This window comes from Fulmarus glacialis, unplaced genomic scaffold (genome assembly GCF_000690835.1).
Source record: "Fulmarus glacialis isolate BGI_N327 unplaced genomic scaffold, ASM69083v1 scaffold38152, whole genome shotgun sequence".
NCBI lineage: Eukaryota > Metazoa > Chordata > Aves > Procellariiformes > Procellariidae > Fulmarus > Fulmarus glacialis.
In genome coordinates this window covers 14,153-34,748 of record NW_009199206.1, presented here as the reverse complement: position 1 = coordinate 34,748, position 20,596 = coordinate 14,153, and the positions used below count along the sequence as shown (strand labels likewise).

The 20,596-nt window shown below is 39.3% G+C and overlaps 1 protein-coding gene across 1 annotated transcript in view; it reads left to right on the top strand.

Annotated features, from left to right (window-relative positions):
• Positions 1-15: 15 nt before the first annotated feature.
• Positions 16-20,596, top strand: part of GABRR3 (gamma-aminobutyric acid (GABA) A receptor, rho 3) — a 30,247-nt gene continuing 9,666 nt past the window's right edge. The window contains exons 1-4 of the mRNA XM_009573170.1: positions 16-143; positions 7,382-7,485; positions 17,155-17,222; positions 18,754-18,977. Of these exons, the coding sequence (XP_009571465.1) occupies positions 16-143; positions 7,382-7,485; positions 17,155-17,222; positions 18,754-18,977 (524 nt within the window). The remainder of the gene's footprint in view (positions 144-7,381; positions 7,486-17,154; positions 17,223-18,753; positions 18,978-20,596) is intronic.

Below are 20,596 nucleotides of genomic sequence, written 5' to 3'. Positions count from 1 at the left end.
TCTCTTTTGGAAGAGATGGTCCTGGTCATGAAACTTCTGTTCCTCACCTGCCTGTGGCCGACAGCAGTGCTACACAGTTCTCAAAGTCAGCATCACCATCTTCATCATCGGCAACAATTCTCATTCTTAAGAAAGCATAACAGGTAAGCAATATACTCTCTCTGCCTGTGTTCATCTGATAAACTTTATGCTGTCAGCACCCTTTCAATGCACCCTTTTTGTTCACTGTCCTGTTTTGCCAATTTCTGAATTTATAGTATACATAGTATTGATAGGGTGTTCTCAAAACAGAAATGGTGAACTATCAATTAATTTTTGATTGTTTCATATTATGATTTCATGAATGCTTCATATATATGCAGGTATGTACACACTCACACCCGCACACAGCTCTTTTAACTTGTGTGATGCCAGACTACTGTTGTGATGTAGCAAGTATTCTTGCCCTCTCACTCCCATTACAAGAAGCAGAAATGCCTTCTAAGATTCTGTGTCAATGTTATAAAGTGACTTCCATTACCTAAACAGCAGAGTAGCTACACTACCGCAATACAGAAGACATTTTTATGGCACTAAATGAGGTGAATTGCACCTTACTTGTAGTGATGACACTGTGTTCCCTTTCTGGAATATACTTATGCTTTTAGACATTGAAGATTGTGTCTGTTTCTACTCTTTCCAATCAAGTAGCTGGTTTAAAATGAATAATGATACAAATAATGATACAAAGGTTTTTACATGTAAGTTTCTATGCAAAGTGTTAGTGCTTTTTTCCACAAATGCAATTTCACATCTGCCATGTGAGGCCTCTGGATGTGTTTCCAGATTAATCTAATAGTATGTAAACTGACCAACAACTGCCAGTGATAATCCAAGCAAAATCTCTCTCTGTTGGGAGGTAGGAGAAATTGTAATAAGTAGCTCTATTTAAGGAAGGAGAAGGGATACAACTGTTACATTTTTCTGTGTATTTGACCCCTTATTAAAATGGGCAGGCGAGCTCACAGTTTATTCATATTGAGGAAAAGTAACATAATTAGACTCCTCTGATGTGTTTAAGCTGTTTTTAAAGTTACGTGTGTTGTAGCAGGTATATAGCTGTTTATCTTCTGTGTCACTTTTTATGTGATAATCCAGCAGTGACATATCTCTGAATCCCTATATGTCTTAATAAAATCAGGTTTAAGCAATGCAAGGCAACAGAACATATCCCAGTGACACAACGGAGGTGCTATATCGCTCAGAACTTGGGGATTTCAACTCAAGGTCATAGGTTCAAGTTTGGTCTAAGCCAAGAGCTCATGAAAAGAATGGCTATTCAGCAGACTGTTTCAAACTCACTGACTGTTTTGGAATGAGTGCTAGTGCACAATTATTTGTAATAATAAAACAAAATAAACAGAACTAGCCCTAATATTAAAATAGGGCCTAAATTGGTGCTTTGCTAGTCTCAGGAAGCACCGCTTTGCTAGTCTCAGGAAGCAGTTAAGACTCAAATGGAAACAGAATAAAATATCTTCTTATTGCTGTAGTGGTAAGGAAGGTCTATTTTAAGCTCAGCTGATACACTTTTGTCAGTGGGAAAAGCGAAATATTGTTGTTTGCATTTATGCTGTTCTGCAATAGCTGAGAAGGGTTGCTCCATCACTGGCTTAAAAATTCACAAAGCGGGAGAAAAGCCTGGTGGTAGGAGACAGCATATTTTGTGGCATCCTGCTGGACATCCTTTGCTGTGCTGACTTCTTGCCACAAGACAGCAGTAACAATACTAGCACAGTGTCCTCTCCATCTTCCCAGATCTTTACTAATAGCCACAAATAGATCCATACGACAGTCCTGTGAGACAGGCAGGACCACAGTCTCAGCTGATGCTGACTGTTGTAGCAGTTTTCTTTATACAAGGCAATGCTTTGGCCTTCCGTGCCTTCCTAGGCCCTAGTGATTTGGAACTGGGAAGAAGACTGCAGAATCTGAGCCACAGAAGATCCAAAAGCTTAACAGCTGCAAATCAGCTTTTCTGTGGAAAGGATCCAAATACGTTTAATTTCTCTTTGATTCTCTGGTTTTGTTACTAAAGGCAGCATTATCCTCCAGTACATTGCAACAAGGTCTGACTTTCCACCAGCCTCTTTTTCTTTCTGAGGAAAAACTTCAGCCAGCACTAGGGTTATTAGGGACACAGCTGACAGATGGCCTTGGTTAAATGGGTGGCCTTTTAAAAAGAATCCCATGTGAAAATGTTACTTAAGCTACAAGTTCCACTGTTTTAATAGAGTAACCCAATTCTCCCTCCAAAGCTATTTGCCTGCATTCTCTTGTAAAGAAGATTTTAAAGCATTAACCAAAAGTACATGAGAAAGAGATTATTCTCATGGTCCATTCCCTACAGCAAAGAACAAAACATTTGGCTGTCAAAATATTAGGCTTTTTGACAGTACATGTTGTTGATGTTACTGAACGCTTGGAAATGCATTTTTATGAGAGAGAGAACTGTGAAATTTTAATTCTTACATTTATCTGGGTTTCAAAATTTGATAAATATGTTAAAAGTTTCAGAGATCACACTGTTGTGCAACTCCACAGACTCTCCTGGGAATAAGATTTCTGTAACTTCTACTTTTGGTAGTAGCTAGAGGATCTCAGGGACATAGCACTGGAAAGAAGTTTATGGCCATTAAATCTAGGGTCCTTCATGGTGTTCTTTTCATAAAGGGGTCCTTCACAGTATTCTTTTCATAAACTTACTTAGTTTCATTTTGAATGTCATGAGAATTTTTTTCCCCACTACCCCCATACTGCAGCAATAAAGCAAGTGTGGTATCTTGATACTAAATTAGTGTAACTGAAAACAAAACCTCTCCTAACTATCCTTCCTGAGACATGAGTTTCAGATTTTTCAAAATGTGTCGTGATGAATATGGTGCTGGAAATGTGTTTATATCTTCCGGAATACCCAGAGGTGCTCCAGCCTTCCTCCAGTCTCTTACCAAGCACTCACCTTATCATTAGTTATGCAGGGCATTAAAACAGAAAAACAGCCACGCAGGATCTTACAAAAGGTCCATGCACTACAGTAGCCTGTTTCCAACAAAGGCTGTAAGCACAAGTTTGGAAGAATGAGGACAGGGCAAACTTATAAGATATTTCCCCCTAATACTCCCACCCATATCCAGTCACCAGATTTCTCTCAGAGACTTCCTGCGCTGGATGTAATTTAAGCAGATTTAGTGATCTTCACTGGATTTTTTTCTATGAACTTGTCCAATTTCTCCTTGAACCAGTGTAAACTTTTGATAACCTGGTAAGTTAAGACAAGCAGATGGGATGCTAACCACATCACTCCCGTGAATGCCAGTGGTTATGGAACTACACTGATGGCATTATGTGGTTAAATGCTTTAACGAAAAATGATGCAACTACCCTTGAGCAGCCCTTTGATCTTTCTCTCAATATTACGTATTCGAGGTTAGGTCGGAGCAGCTAAATTTGTCTTTAAAAGCCTGCCACATATTTGTCCATTTTTAAAGAATTCTGAATTAGTTGCTTTGGTTTTGTAGGCAGTGACTAACTACGCTTTGAGAGCTCTGTCAGACACCAAGGCATCGAGCCAGGAGTCCATATAACAGTGTTGAAGTGTCCAAAGAGTGTATCTCACTTTTCTCATCCGACGAGCTAGTGCTTCCATTAACTTCCTATATAAGTACCAGCAGGGGTGTCTTCCCTTTGTGATCTGAAACACTTCAAGTGCTTTTTATGACCTCTGTTGGAATTTTATTATAGATTACCATTTCATTTGCATAATGTAAAAAGTTGCCTGGAACACAGCTGTTTAAAGCAGAGCTATTATAACTGGAAGTAGTAGTTTCTTGAGCATGTGCTTCACTGAGACTGACAAACTCGTATTTATCATTGCTTAGATCTATGGCAATACCAGGCCATCTGTCAAAGTTTCCTTTATTACTACTACCCCAGGTAGGTAAAGAGAGATTTTCTTTCCTTAGGTGCATGTGGGCTTTTCCTCTCAAATACCATGGCCTGACATTTGCCATACAATGAATGTGCAGAATCAATGACTGCATTCAGACTCCTAGATTATGGTGCACTGGCCAAAGCTGTGTGATAAAGAGACCAGGGTGCGAGGTCACCGAAATATAATCTGTGTCTTTGCTGTGCTTCTGTGAGAATGAAATGTATATCTTGAGTGACCTCAGAAAGCTTTTCTGAGACCTAGGCTAGTTAGATCTGTCTTTTCTGCTTTTTAATGGAATTGGTGCCACGGGAAGGAGCACTCAAGAAAACATCTGCTGATGATTTCACAATGCTGTGGTGCTGATCAATAGTTAGATACGGGTCTAGGATTTCTTGGGAGCAAACAAATACATACATGTGATTCTCTTTGAGTCATGAGTTAAATAACTTTAATGCTGCAGTGAGGATAATTTAATACTGTAACTCTTAGCCAAGGAGCAACATCTGGAGTCCAGATGCTGATGTTAAAGGAATATCTGCTGGAGAACACTTTTTAGCCTTGGGTGGGGGAAGCAGTCAAGGAGGACAAAAAATGTGAAGCAGAAGTGTATTACTTTTTAATTATTTTAGAAAATTTTATGTAATTTTTCTAAGTTTTGGTACCTTTACACATGCAATGTTACCAGTGTCCATGAAATTAATTCCAAGTACCATGAGTATATATCTCTGCATGTAAGCCTATTTTCCTTTACAATAAAAAAATATATTCTGCCAAAGGGAGGTATTGAAGAAAAGATGCAGCATGTTTGTAATGAAAGTGCTATTCTGACCCCTGCAAGATCTTGCCTAGCTTGAACAATCACTTTTGATAGCAGCTATATACCATTTGTATATAGAACATCAGCTTGAAGAGACTGTTCAAGTAAGTGGGCACAAAAGATGCTTTTCATATAGGCAGCATTTCTGTTTATTTTGTCCTCATCCAGGAAAACAGACGGACTATCAAAATCCCATAACATCTCTTCTCAGTGGCTCATTAAGAAAAAAATTCCTGCCCTGGTAGCTTATGTTTTGCCTCTCATTACTAGGGAAAGTCTTCCTCAGTCACATACTTGCTTCTAGTAAGAAGTTGTAATAGTTGTATCATAGTTTCTGCCTGCTTCTTCCAGCGAAATCATCGGAGCATCAAATAGATATTTTCCTTCGCACATCTGATGACAAATAACCTAATGCTTCCAAACTGTATTAGCTGTGCCATGGCATTCTGAACATAATCCATCATTTTCTCTTACACTGGTTCCCAAGCAGCAGAATTTCCTCGTATACCTATTGCAGAGCATTGCAGGTGTTCAGTTCTACTGCCCATTCTACTCTGATACAGGCTTGCTCTGTGGTGATTTTAATTCTCTGAAGCATGGAGTTTCATTTTAGCATCCGCATAACCTTCATACTTAGAAAACTAAAGTTTGTATTTGAAATGCCTGATGGGCATTCTGATTGCCCTGATAATTTGGTTCAGACAACACTGCCAGAGACATTCAAGAATACTCAGGTAAATTAATTTGTTCAAGCCCAACAGTTCTGAATAATCCAGGAGCCACCTCAGCATTCCTGTAACATCGCATTTTTAAAGTAATTTCTTGGGCTTCATTATTAAGAAAAAAAGGGGGAAAGGAGGAAAAAAAGGGGGAAAGGAGGAAAAAAAAAGTAAATACAGGCGCATACCTTATCCTAAGGTATTTCATGCCTCGTCTTAAGCAGTGTTTGACTACAGGGCAAATCTTCAGAACAGATTTCTATCATTCAGTCTAAAGTAATAATTATAGTTGCTGGCAGCAAAGTCCCAGAGAATCACAGAAGGCATGAAAGAATTTGTGTCTAGGGAGAATCCCTTGCCTGTGGCAAAGCAGCTGTATTTAAGTCATTCCTACAAATACATGTCTAACCTATTCTTAAATAGCCCGAGTGAAAGGAGTCTCAAAACCTGTCCAGACAATATGTTCCCATGTTTCACTATTCTCACCATGAGAAAGGTTTTCCTAATGTGTACCTCAGGTCTCCCTTGTTGCCACTGCTTACCCTACTGGGAGGTGGACATGGAACAAAGGGCCCTGTAAAACCTCATTGTGTTTTGAAGACTGTGATGTGTTCCCTCAGTCGTCTTCCTCTAAATTAAGTTACACAGGTTCTTACAATCTTCCCATGCCTTTCCTGAAATGGGGGCCCAAAGCTAGGCATAATTCTTCAGCTAAGCTATGGCTAGTTCTGTTATTACTTGGGGCCAGCCACCTGAAGCAGGACGTGCAACAAGGAGTGGAAACTGAAGGAGGCATCATAGCATTTTCCTTGTAGCAGAACCAAATAATGTAACGGATTCTTTCTAAAGGCTGTGTCCCCGAGCTGCCAGATCTGCCTGTAGATCTTGTCTGTGTTTTAACCCAACACCTTTGTGATATGGGTATGAACCAGACCCCTCTGCTGCCTGTCCCATGGTTTCTGTTTATAGGAAAAATTGAAGAGGAGTCTGCATTGTGATGGGCATCTGCTGTTCATTTTAAATGCAGGCCCAGCACATGAGATTTCCGTCTGGAGACTCAAGTCCATTCCTAGGCATGTGAATTTCCCAGTGGAGTTTGGGATGGTGTGCAGTACATTCTCTGAAGGGAAGAAAGTTAGCAGCAGTCACCAGAAAGAAGTACAGAATTCATGGTGTCCTGCTTAGAGCACAGGTTCATCTGTGTTGCCTTGGTGCTACGCAGAGGCTCAGATGTGTGCGGCATGGGGAAAAATGCAGAGAGAGGGCTCTTGATGCAAAGGAATGCTGCATGTCTGAGCGGCAAATAAGGGGATGAGCTAACGAGTAACTTGGCCACATCTGAATGATGTTTAAGAGGATCTCAAAAAACAAGTCCCTGGATCCAGGACCATCAGTTTCTCAGTCCTTCTGAAAAATTATTGACGCATTTGAGCTCTAAGAAAAAAAAAATATTTATAATAAAAAGTATAATTGTCTCTGTAATATGGATAATGTATGAAGTGGTTTAAAACCATGGATACATGGTGTTATTTCCAAGTCTGAGTTGAAAGTGGTTATGTGAATAATAACATTTTTTCAAACACCTATAATCTCTTAAATAATGATAGACACAGTCTCTGAGGGGAATGGAAGAAGAGCTAGATGTTCTTCCTGGGACTTTTTATATATAATTGGTGTTCCTCATGGACCTGGGCACTCTCATACCTGATTTCTCTACCTTTTCCAATATATCTTTCTCCAATTGTATTAGCACAGTCATTTCCCTTATCATACCAGATTCCATCAGGATTCTTGGTCCCTGCTTCGTTTAAGTAGGACTCTGAATGTCATGCAGAAAAAGAAGTTAAGTTTCTTACGTATTTTTTTTAAACATAGCAAACGAGAAATTAAAATGAGGAAACTTGACAGCACCAAAGTACGGCCTGAGCAGCTTCTTCGCATAGAGGACCATGACTTTGCACTGAGACCTGGATTTGGAGGTAAGCAGCATGTGCCTGTGCTGTGCTGGTTAATAGTTTATCCTCTCTCTCTGGAAGTTTACTTAAACTCTGTCCAGCAGTGTCACTTAAAATTGAATGACAGATTTAATTGCAGCTCACCTCTTTTGTTGTGCTCCAGGAAATAAAGAAAGAAGAAATCCAGAAATACTTGAAGGCAAGGGACTTTTTTGTGTTTAGCATATCAATAGGAGAAACAGTTCAAATTGTTTCCTTTTCAGAACTAATTTTAAAAAATATTATTAGAATAGGATTCTTTGAGAACAGTGGTTAAAGTATCCCTGTAAACTGCATAGCTAGTAGCCATTAGCAAATTACTTAGTCATCAAATTTGTTTTGAAAGATTGAAATGAACCATCAATTCCTGAATCTGTTTGCTCTGTACAAAATTAAAAAACTACCCACAGGCCTTCAGTTTATTACCATGTCGTTTCTGTGTTGTTGGGCACTATAATGATTATTTCTTCATTTAACTAAATTGCCTGCGGATAAAGGGAGTATTCAATGGGTTGTTCACAGTTTGGATTCAATTTTGACTCTCCTTCATGCAAGGTAAAATGAGAAAGCTGCCCCACTAACAAGCTTTGTCTGAGCCTTTGCGTCACCAGTTCCGTGTTCATGATTCATGAAAATAGACTGAACTGTTCTGGATTGTGAAGCCAAAATAAAACATATGAGGACCAATAATCAGATATGTAAACAAACATAGATCTCAGAGGCTAGCTGAATTCTTGTTGACACCAGCTGCTGGGATCTGGGGCCTGGCAAGCATGCCAGGAGGGAGACCTGGGGTAAGAAAAGCCTCTCTGGATGCACTGGGAGAACGTGAAAGGGTTTCTTGTTGCCCTAGAAATTCTGTCTTGTCAGAGAGCAAAAATCTTGCCTGATTTTGAACAACAGTTGAGAATGTCTGTTTCTTGACAAGAGAAGTTAGGATACCTCTTGCCTAATACCTGTCTAGTCTAATATCTGTTAGTCTGGACATCTTCTCATTACCACCTGCTTTGCCACACAAGGAATTTAAATTTTTGAGAGTGTCAATCTCAGAAAGGAAGTGGCATTTCCATGAAAGCAAACAACAGTTTGGGATGTACTTTATCATTGGATCATCCCAGAAAGCAATACTTATGATGTACATAAAAGCAGCTTTCAGAATATACTCTGTGATCTGGCAGTTGTAATTTTCCACAGGCAGTGAGGTTTTTTTTACACCCAGGAAATCTGTACTAGGCTTTTTCCCCTTGTTCTTTTATTTTAGATGACTAATCATAGAGCCCATTCAATTCCTATTGAAGCCAGCTGTAGTTTTTCCACTGACTTCATTGCACAGGCCTCTCAATAATCACATTGCCATGGGTATGATTTCAGCTGTACTCCTGTCTTTCAGAAATAGCTTTCAGCAGAAGAGCGCATCAGCTTTGCTTCTCTTTTATCATCCACGTGCCATAGTGGCATGGGAGGCACTTTTTTCAGTCACATCCAATAGTTCACAGACTTCCAAATTTTCAGAACTCTTTTAATATGTAGAATACTTATGTGTGAATCTCTCTAAGACTAAAACATAGATCCATTAACATTTTTACAGCACACAGAAAAAAAAGTCTCAGCAAAATAGATGTTGATCCTAAATTTATACTCCATTATTCCTATATTACCACTGATTTCAGTGATGTTACAGTAGTAAAGAATGGTTTGTTTTTCACAAGAGGCAGGTTAGTGAGGCAGCAGCAGAGAGTTAGTACACAAGTGTGACCTCATCAGAGGACAAAACTCACCAGCTGAAACATGAATCTGAATAACATACCCAGAATTATTGTATGACAGCAGAGACAGAGTATGGGTTTCTCTGAAGAACGCTGATGATTAAGTGTGCAGCAGAAGGAAACTTAACTAGAGGAGAAGATGAAATTAGAGATACCATTGCTACAATCATTGCCGCGGCAGTCATACCATAGCCCTGAACTGCATAAAGACTTACAACGCTGTGGCTTTATGTATTTAAAGCAGGTGAAATTTTAGGTTTGTTTTTATCAAATCTAATGAAGCATTTCAATACTGTGATTCATGAAGGGCTTGTATCTGTCACGTGCCACAGTGCATGATTTATTCAGCTCAGCACAATGCATCAATTCACAATACTGATGGGAGAAAAAAGAACCAGGTCAAATCAACTGGGTGAAAAACAAATATTTTAAAATTATTCTTTACCTTTAGAAGAGGGACAATTTTTTGCCCTCTCCTATACCTCACTGTGATTTTCTAGGCGTGTAAGGGAGTTGGAATGACAGATTTTGTTAATCTAGCTCCACTGTGCCCCTTTCCCTAAGAAGGTCAATCATCCCTTGCACCAGTTTGGGAGAAAAAGCAGCTGCAAAATTCATGCTATTTTGAACCTGCTGGAGATCCCTCCTAAATCTAAATCTAGCTTGTTTGGTTTCATTTAGCCCCACACGTGCAAAGTAAATGAGGCAGACTACAGGATCTAGAGTTTTTAGTATTTATAATAAGGTAACAAGGGAAAACCAGAGACAACACATGCTGAATTTGATTTGTAAACTGAGCAAACATGCACAGGAAAAAACTGGGGAAAATGAATGTAGAACTGTTGGATACTGATGCTACTGGCTGCAGTGTCACTGGAAATAATTGTGACTTTGCTCACATGACTGTTTGCTTTCTCATGAAAGTATATCATTGCTCTGTGGAGGTAAGAGATCCTTTTTTTGACCAACTCTGCTCTCATTTATGTGTGTGTATTTTGGCATTATTCTGTCGATTGCAATGCCATTCCAGCTGCACAATCTGGATTTGACTCTCTGACAGTTGATTTTAAAATTTAGTCCTGACATTGTCCATTTATTAACAGATTAGAGCTCAAAGTCTGAGAAGGAAGCTGTGTCAAGATGAAGCAAAACCAGGAAGCTGCTAGGAAGCTGTTTCTACATTTTTGCTATAGAAATGCTACTTTTTTTGCAGTTCATTACACAGTGAGGTTGAATGAAACAAACCAATAATTCAATGCATCCAAAGTTCTTTAAAAAACGAAAATTACATTGTTACATTGCACTTATTCCCTAAGCCAGGCTCTTGGGTAGTTGTTTGGGGGTGGGGGTTGGGTTTTTTCCCCCTTTCCTGGATTTTTTTTTTGTTGTTGGGGTTTTTTGGTAATTTTTTGGGTTTTTTGTTGCCTTCTATGTAATGTCATGGTCCTCTTTTGTTTGGAAGTCTCCAATAGATGGACCCCCGCTGATGCAAACAGGTGTGGACCAACATAGTGATTTGAGGAATTCCACTAGACATTGGACTAGGAGCACGGATGTTTCCTTTGCTCAAACAGCTTTACCAACTGCATCAATGAACATTGTAGGAATTATGTTTAGTCCTTGCTGCTTCCAGAAGCAATGATAAAGGCCAGCAGATGGATATGTTAGGGGTCCTGCAATGGTATAATAATTCTTGCCAGTTTGGTAAGGCTGTCTGTCTGCATAGGTCCTACCAAAGGATACAAAAGACTGTCAGAGTCAGATCTTTTCATGTCAGACTCAGAGTCAGATCTTTTCATGACTTATATATCTTTGTACTACTATGGCCTAAAATACTTCAACTGATTTTTCAGTAGCCCACTAAACTGATAATCATGAGAAAAGAGATTAAGTTTGGACTGGAGAAAAAGTAAGAAATTAAATTATGTTGCCAGCACTTCTTGGAATGATCATCCCCATGTTTTAAACTCGGTGAGAAAGGGTGAGCGCAAGCCAGTATCAGACAATGAACAGAGACTTCTAGCAGCTCAGATCTGAGGGCCACAATGCAGGCTGCCTTAGCAGTCAAAACTGTGTACATTGAGAAACGTGTTAGAGTGAACCCTTAGAAATCCTTTAAAGTTACTTTCTTTTCTACTATACATCTATTTATCTATAACGTATTATTTTCTGAACTATCGTATTTCAAAATACTGGCAGCAGACATTGGTGTGAGCTCTTGGTTTCCTTAGTTCTGTCTCCACTTACTAAAAATTAACATTGCTGTTAAAAAAAATCTTAGACTAGCATATAGAGGAGGTCATTCTTTTATTCTTCTGTGCGTTGTTTTTCCTGACAGTAAACCGCTTCGTCTCTGACTGCACTCTCTGAACTATTTTTCAATCTAAAGATTAAGGAACCACATGATCATTGTCACTGTGTACATAGAAGTTCTCACTGTGTATATATATGTTGAAGTATGACAACTTTATTTTTCTTTTACATTGTGTCTTAAGGACCTGTCATCTCCTATGCTAAGAGTGTGTTAGTTAAAGAACTTTTAAAATTGGTTATCTCTTCTTTGTCAACCAATATAGAGGATAATAACATTAGCAAGTTCTAGAAATGATGGAAAAGGGTTTAGTAGTGTTTAGCTGGTCAAGAGGTAACAGTCTTTCTAGACAGTTTGCATCCCATCTGCAATTAAGCACAATCTTAATTCCGAATTTTCAGAGGATCAGAGATCCCATTAGCTCACTCCCTCTTATGCTTCCTCCCTCCTCAAGCTAAATTAGTAACATTTAAATTCATCTGAAGGTAAAAAGGGGGGAAAAGGAAAGAAAATAGGGCCCAATGAATGTTCAAAAAATGCTGCAATTCTAATAGCTCTTTGCCACCAAGTTGTTGTCTTTTCTGCACCACAGCCCTCCCTGAAAGGTCAGAAATATCTTCTCACTGTGGTGGAGAAGACTCACTCTGATGAAAGTGGAATGGCTTTTTCTGATGTGTTCCTGGAAGGAATAGCTGGGGTCCGGAAGAGGAAGGAAATATTTTGGTAATTTGCAGGAACTCTAATAGGCTCCTTCTGGATTTTTTTTCTCTTACATTGCTAATTCTTCTATTCCAAGAGTTGGCTACTGCTAATACCAATCCACCTTCATTTCTCACATAAATAAGAAAGAAACAAAACAGTAACAAGAAGAAAATACCATTGCCAGTAGTTCTCCTGTTTCATTCATTGCCAGAGGAGAGTAAATATCCACGTAGCTTCACTTCCCTGGGGCCTGTTTACATTTCTATCTGGTTTTCTTCCTCTACAGGCCCACAAGCCTTTTTTAGAAGAAAGTACTCCTATAGACCTTAATCCTTCCCTGGTCTCTGTCTCCTACTGGGAGCTTTCTGTTGACCTAGCTTTTTTCCAGCATACTGTTACAAAGCCAACTGGGATACAGTGGCTGTTTTTTCTAAATTCAACATTTATCTTATGGAATTTCAGGTGCAATCCACTGCGTGTTCAAAGGTCTCACTATTACAAAAATACTATAGAATTCACTAAACTAGTCATTATTACTGTAGAAATTGACCCTAAGATGCTAAAAGGATATCCTTTTTATGTAATATCCCTTCTAAAAAGGGTATTATAGAATTTGCCTGCCGTACTATCTATTAAAAAAATTCCATGCTCATCAAGGAGTTCTTCTGCTATGTTTAAACCTTTAAAATAAAAGACTGGAAATGGCTTGTGTGAAGATACACCTGTCTGAAAACAATTCTATTTCTTCTGCTGAGGAGTAATTATCTTGAAAATCTGTGGAGCCTCCATTGTGAAAATCACTAATCCCTCTAAAATAATGATTTGTAGCAACGCTCCAGAAGCAACTGAAGCTGCTCAATTTAATAACAAAATCCTCTCTGCCACCCCCAGTTTTGTCATACTGGGAAATAAAAACCACAGCTTTGCTATGGTTACTTTTTTCAAAGTGAATTTGATGTTGTTGCCTGATGGTCAGCCTGAGATTGAAATTCTCAATATACTAGGGAGAAAGCTGTGGTGCAGACATAGGGGTAGACAAATCACTTCACTATTCTGGCTGGTTTAGGATCCTTTCCAATGCTTATTGAAATGCTATTTTTTAAAAACATCCAATTGTGGTAAAACAAATCCAAGTGATGAAGAAATTACAGTTCTCAGCAACCTGTTCCCAATAGTTAATTACTACTATTTGTAGTGGAGTTGGTTTTTAATCACAGAAAGAAATGTTCCCAGAGAACTACAAAGCTCAGAAGGCCTAGACAGAGTAAGGCCAATATGTATCTTATGGGGGTGGTGGTGTTAGTGACAAAAATATAAGAATGCTTCAGATTAGAAAAGTGAACAGCACACTGAAGTGACTGGGGCTGCATATATGTGCAACGTTTAGTGTCTTTATCATCTACTTACCTTTGTTGCCAAAGTAGAGTCAGAACAGGAAGAAAATATTCGCAGCTGCTATGGTATGTCAATAATAGGTCAGGGCTGGGGTCAGGGGATGTAATAATTGTCTATGGTGAATGCTAGACTGAACAGTATTTTCTCATTAAGCAGCATGAGTATGATCTTTGGCCTTTCACCAGATAGAAACAGGAATCTCTTTTTAAGGAGTCTGTTTCACAGACCTAATCAGAAACAAATTTCATTGTAACTGTTCTCTTTTTATTTAATTCACTTTAGAACCATCCACTATGTTTCTCCTGGCCATAGCTTTTGATCTCTTTTATGCTGTTCAGTGTCCTGACTGACTGGGTTTTATAACAGTTCCCAACTTAGTGCAAGCTTCCTTTCAAAGAATCAAGGGCCTCTGTGTATATTTATGTATAACTGGCACTTCAGTTTGTGTGCATGTAACCAACGTAATCATAAGCTGCCACTAATTTTTAGTTCTGTGATCAGTTCCTTTATATCTGCCCAGATGAGGTGAATTATTGAATGAAATTGAGCCCGCAATGAAGTAGTGCTTGTTGGGGTAGGAAATTGTCTGTAATTTTTGCAAATCCCAAGAAAGTATTAGGACAGCCATCATCACACTTTGAGCAGCTGTCACTAAGAAAAACCTTTTCCTCACTACACATGATATATATGTACTTAGAAAGCCAGTCGTTCTATTCTGTAATATGATTTGTGGGTAGCTCCTTGCCTGTTTGAAGAATGTTGATGGTTGACATTTAACTTTATTTGCTTTAAACTTGTCCTTGACTCAGAAACTGGTAGCGCCGTTGTTTTATGTAGAGAGCTGCTCCCCTCTCCTCTGCTTCCATCCGCATAGTTCTACATACATAGGACTAAACCCTCTGTTATTAACATGCTTGTCATGCAAAACATTCCCCAAAGTTTTAGTAATACCAGTTAAGATCAAATGTATGCTCAGATATGAGCACTTCCAGTATATCCTACCATGCACCTCTGCCATAGTCCCAGGGTAACAGTTTGGACCCACCTACAACACAGAGAAATTGAAGCTTTGTGGTGGGTAAGGTTAGATAAGACACAGTCCATCTGCCTATTTGCAGTCACTCTAAGCAACCCCGGTAACCAACAGGCATTTCCAAGGCACAAGCCACCTCACCCCAATTAGAAATCTAGAATGTGCCTGTTACACTGCATGGACTTTAAAGGGAGCCAAGGCGAAGAGGCCAGATTTCTATCTTCACTGCTGTTGGCATAGTTGTCAGCTTTAGTACTGATCATGCTCCTAGGCTGTAGCGTTGTCCTTCTACAGCTAATCTGCTCCCTGAGCCCCCCCGTGCACGCCTTGTGTACAGCTAGCTCAGGTGCCAGCTCTGCAATGTAGGCTTGTCCTGTTTCATCATGCAAATGAGGAGCTTGATAGACACCACCTCACCTTTCTGCGGTGTTTGCATTTAAATGATGTGTGAATGCCGTTTGTGAATGATGTTCACGTCATGTATAAATTCCACATTGACTTCTACTTAGGCAAAACCTGTCTTTAGTTTACAAGATGATAGTTTAGATTTCAGTGGAATACTGACAGGATGACTGCACTCAGATTACAAGCAGGCATTTTTGTACCAGCACTTGGTACAAGTCGGTATTTGCATAAAGTGAACTACTTGTGTGATGTGGTCAAAACAAAGACAAGAACTGGTCAAAACTGGTTTAGGAGAGGCATAAAAATTTTTATTGGTTTGTGTGAAGAAGCGTGGCTAGATATATACGTTGATACTCTTGTATGTCAACCTCAAGGGCAGATGTCTCCTGCTGCCTCTGTTCTCAAAAGAAGCAGCATCTTCCCAAGTGCTGTCTAGTGTTTTACTTATAAGCTAATTGACTGAACTTTGCTGTCTGGAGTCCTGAGTTTTGTTTTGAGCTTTGGCCAACAGACTGAGCGATGCATTCCTCTCAGAGGGAGATGTGATTTCTGAGCCAGACAGTACAGCTCTTGTCAGTGTTGAAACATGCTCCTGTGTGCCCTGCTAACTCTGAACACATTTTACCTTGCTTTCGCATGCACAATGCATCTTCATCTGTTCTGTGCGGGGTCAGATCCTCCTTTAAAAAATATGAGTCAAATCAAGAGATTACAGAGCCAGATTTTAAAATACCTCAAAAATAGTTCAAGATCTCTACTGGTAAGAACTGGAGGCAGCTGTGTAATCCTCGAGGGCTGCTATTTTAAGGATAATTCTAAAAAGAGACACAGTATTGTGGCTGGTTATCAGGAGAGTGATATTTCCGGACTATGTTGGCTTGACACTGATAAAAGGAAAAGACAAGAAAAAGAGAAAGACAAGTTAAAAAAGCTGTTGCTATCTCCTGCTGTTCAGACTTCCTTGTACTCATGTTTTGTACCAGGTTATTTTAAATTTCTACTTTAAAAACATTTTGACTGACTATTTTTAACAAATGTAATTGGAATCCCATGTACAATAATTGCTATCAATTTTCAGGCCACATGCAGAATGTTCTTGGGGGGAGTGTATACACATATATGCACACATCTCTCTTCTCTCCCTCCTCTGGAAGGAAGTGATTTGTCAATTGCTTTAGTGGAAAGACTTGCTTGCTGAAAATAATACAACTACATAACCCATATAGAACTAGATCCCTCATTCTAGAAATTGTACACTGAAGAGACTGAAAATAATTTTATATTTTGCTGTAATTTTTAACTGATTTTTAGTCACTGTATTGTAAAAATGCAAATATGGTTTTATAACTTGTTCATTCAGATCCCATTGTGTTATATACTCACAGCTTTTTTCAGTGGCATGAAATAGTGGGGTAGTATGTAGAATGAAGTCACCTAGTGCAGTTTGGTATGTATTGTACTTGATAATAAATTATGTACTCAGTAATACACAACACTCCATCACAGAACATGATTAGTATGTGTACATCTTTTCCCTTATGAGATAGTGAGCAAGCAATCCTTTTTCACAAATACCTATGCCAAACTTTAAATAGTTAAGTAACTAAAGATAATTAGGAAGCGTGATAGATACTTTGTTTATAAGTGTGGGAATAAGCATTGGAACTGGTAAGTAAGCTTTGCAATCTTTGATGTGTTTGATATATTTACTCAGCTTTTCCCTATGACAGTTCTAAATAGCACTCCAAGCAGTTCATTAGCTTTGGCACCTCAAGGAAGCTGTCACTGCTGTCCAGACTGCAATGCCAGTAACAGCTAGTCTGGCTGCAGAAAGATCACTGAAGATTTCGTACTTACCTTTACAACTGTTTAGCCTCGAGTTTTACTTTGTTGCCATGGACTTTCTCATTCAGTGTAGTAAGGTGGACAGACCACGGTAAATGCTGGGATGCGGTGCTCTCTGTATGTTGCTAATACACAGCCTTCCCTTTAAAAATACGGATTTGCGTTCCTCATCACTCTTTCATTCTGTTACATTGAAGGGTCGCCAATACCTGTGGGCATTGATGTGCAGGTAGAAAGCATTGACAGCATATCTGAAGTTGACATGGTAAGTTGGTTAGTAGAACTGGAATAAAGAATTTCAGCCAAAATTCAGGGTCTCAGAAACATCCAGCCGGATGATATAGAATAATACAGTTAAAGAAAGCAAACCCTTAAAGAGCACAACCTTGCCTTGAAGCACGCAAGTCATTCTCATTTAAACTAGTAAGTGTTATATAAGAGCACATGTTGAATTTCTCCCTGGGCAAGAGGAACAGATCAGAGTGGATAGTGCTCTGATTTGAAAATGCCAACCATTCAGTAAGCCCCATGGGCTTCCACGTGAGCTCTTAGTGCTCTGCACATTAGATGATGAGGCTTCATGTCCTTTGCTTCCTTTGCTTATGCAGATCTGAATATTCCCATCATTTCTGGCCTGGGTGAAGCTGTGGTCATAACAAATGGGAATAGAAAAATCAGTTCCAGGAATGGTCCCAGGAAGGAGACGCCCTGATGGCAATCAAGGACCTGTAGCACTGGAATGCAGGCTGTTCATTTCTCAGCTGAAATTGTCACTAACAATGCCACCCAGACATTAGTGCCAGGTTGCTCCGTCCTAGAATAGCAGGGCACGTTAACTTTGCAAAGAGATCTCATTTACAGTATCTTTTCACAGTGAGTGTAGCTCTACTCGTAGGTGTTGAGTTTGCAATGGGATCTGTCAGTATGAACCCCTGCATTCCTTTGCAAACCTACCCAAATCATAAAAACATATTACAGGGGAAGACCTAAGTATCTTCCCAGTATTCTTGTCAGAAGTAATTGTTCTACTGAGATAAATGATGTCTGCCTAATAATGCAAATGTTATATAGGTGAGCACAGAGAGGTCAGGCTGTGCAGAAGCTCAGACTGGATTTGCAGCATCCTCTCCATCTCTTTCCACATGTATATTTGCAGTCATGTTATTTCTTTAAATAGGATGATAAAATATTTGTAACAATCTTTCATATTAAAAAAATTGTAATTCTTGTAAAATTTAATTGTTTATTCTTATGAAATTCACCGTATTGTTTCTTCATGATGCATTTAATTCATAAACATACTAATCTAAAACCCCTGTGCAATATTTGTACAAAATGTACAAATTAATGGATTTTACAAATTGATCTAATGCTTATGAAGAACTCAAATTAATCCCTTTGTAAAGGAACCACAGTCCATTCTGGGAAAAGCTTGTGAAGATTTCCAAAGGAAACACCTTTCCATTTGCCTTTGGTTGGTTTTAAAGTTTCTTTTTCACTTCACTGATAGCCCAATCCAGCAGACCACTGAAATCTGTAGAAGTTTTATCTAAGTATAAATGAAGTATGAACCTCAGACTCAGACAGCAGTGACAAGGCAAACAGCCAGTGTCTCAGAGGTAGTTCCAATCTATATTTAAACTCACTGAGTGGCATTTGATTCCTCTCATTGAGGATCCTCCAGATGATGTCCAGAGAAGAAATTGATCCTTTGCATGAGTTGATTACTTTGTACTCTTTTCTATTGTATGTGAATAAAACAAGCATTGTCTTCTTTTATTTTTAATTAAACAAAGGACTTCACAATGACTTTGTATCTCAGACATTACTGGAAGGATGAGAGACTTTCATTTCGCAGTAACAAAAACAAAAGTATGACTTTTGATGGAAGACTGATAAAAAAGATCTGGGTACCTGATGTATTTTTTGTACACTCCAAAAGATCTTTCATCCATGATACAACTGTGGAAAACGTCATGCTCCGAGTATACCCTGATGGCAATGTACTCTTCAGTCTACGGTAAGAACAAGACCCTTTTATAAGAAAATACAAGACTGCAATTGTGGACCAATAGTCTGTACAGTGAGGAATTACTGGAAATACTTGCAGTTAAGATTCTGATATTGGACTGGCATTAATCCCCTGGCATCAGATAATGGGAACTGGTGACCAGAGGGAAAATAAATTTAGGATTGATAACATATAGATAACATTTTTCTATCATTCACATATTGTTTCCTGTCACAGGGTAATGGCAGTTAATTCATTGCCAGTGATTTTAGCAATATTGCACTAGTTTTACTGTTGAGTACAGTAAAGCCCAAAATTATTAGCAAAGAACAAACGTGGAGTTTTTTTCCCCTGAGTCTTTAAAACTGTCTGTCTCAGCTATTTTCACCCTGGGATACCTGTAAACTTGCCATTGATATTAATCAGGGCTCCAGTTAGGCACGGAGAGCAGATTATTGGTGCTGATACCAGCAGTGTTAGACAGGCATGTTGTATGACTAAAAGGAACTGGAAAGTGAAACAGCAATTCCAGGACTGGGACAGCAAGGTCATTAAATGTGTCTCCCTTCTATCTATGTTACTGCTTTTCTTTAGGAAGTAGATTTCGATGATGTGGCAGAAATAGTTTTAATGGAGGAATTTTCCCCCTAGGGTAAAAGCCCTGAGGCCTGTGCATTGCAGAAATCACAGTTCTCCAGTTGGTAACTAATTAGGCCTGTGCACAGAGGTGATATTTAATCTAATCTGTGATAATTCATCTAATCTAATCTAAGTTTGAAGATTTATGCAAGCATTTGAGATTTTGGCTATGTAATAATTGTTCCAACAAGTAATGAATTTGTCTACCCTCTCATGAAGACATGCAGAAACCCTCACAAAAACAGCTGTATACCACTTTAAAATAGCATATGTCCAAGAATCACACTGACCAGTGAGAAACAATGGGGTGAAGTATGCATTTTATTGCTATATTCATTTCCATGCTCCATGAGAGAGAGGGAGGGTTCAGAGGAACTACACTACTAAACTAAGGCTTACAGCAGTGGCTTTCAATGTGAGGGGTATGACATACATTCAGCTGTGGGGAGGAAGAGTGGCAGAGGCGTAAGACAGGCAAACACATTCTGTCAGCTTGCTAGAGGTCTAGAGGCGTAAAGTGTCATCAGGATTAACAGTAAGAAATTGTGCACAAATAGTTACAAACCAAAGGGAGCATGCGATGCGAAGGACAGAAATGGAGAGAAGGGAAAAAACGGGATGGGAGGGAAGGAAAAGGCGGAAGTAGGGCTGAGGGACAGACACAGGGTGAATCAATTCGCTGTGTTTGCTCATTGCTTGGAATCCCCTCCGTAATGGGACCCCTTGCCCTGTGTCCTCCATCACATTTGCAAGCTGGTGCTCTACTTTTCTTCCTTGCCCTCGCGAAGGACAGAAATGGAGAGAAGGGAAAAAACGGGATGGGAGGGAAGGAAAAGGCGGAAGTAGGGCTGAGGGACAGACACAGGGTGAATCAATTCGCTGTGTTTGCTCATTGCTTGGAATCCCCTCCGTAATGGGACCCCTTGCCCTGTGTCCTCCATCACATTTGCAAGCTGGTGCTCTACTTTTCTTCCTTGCCCTCGTCCTCT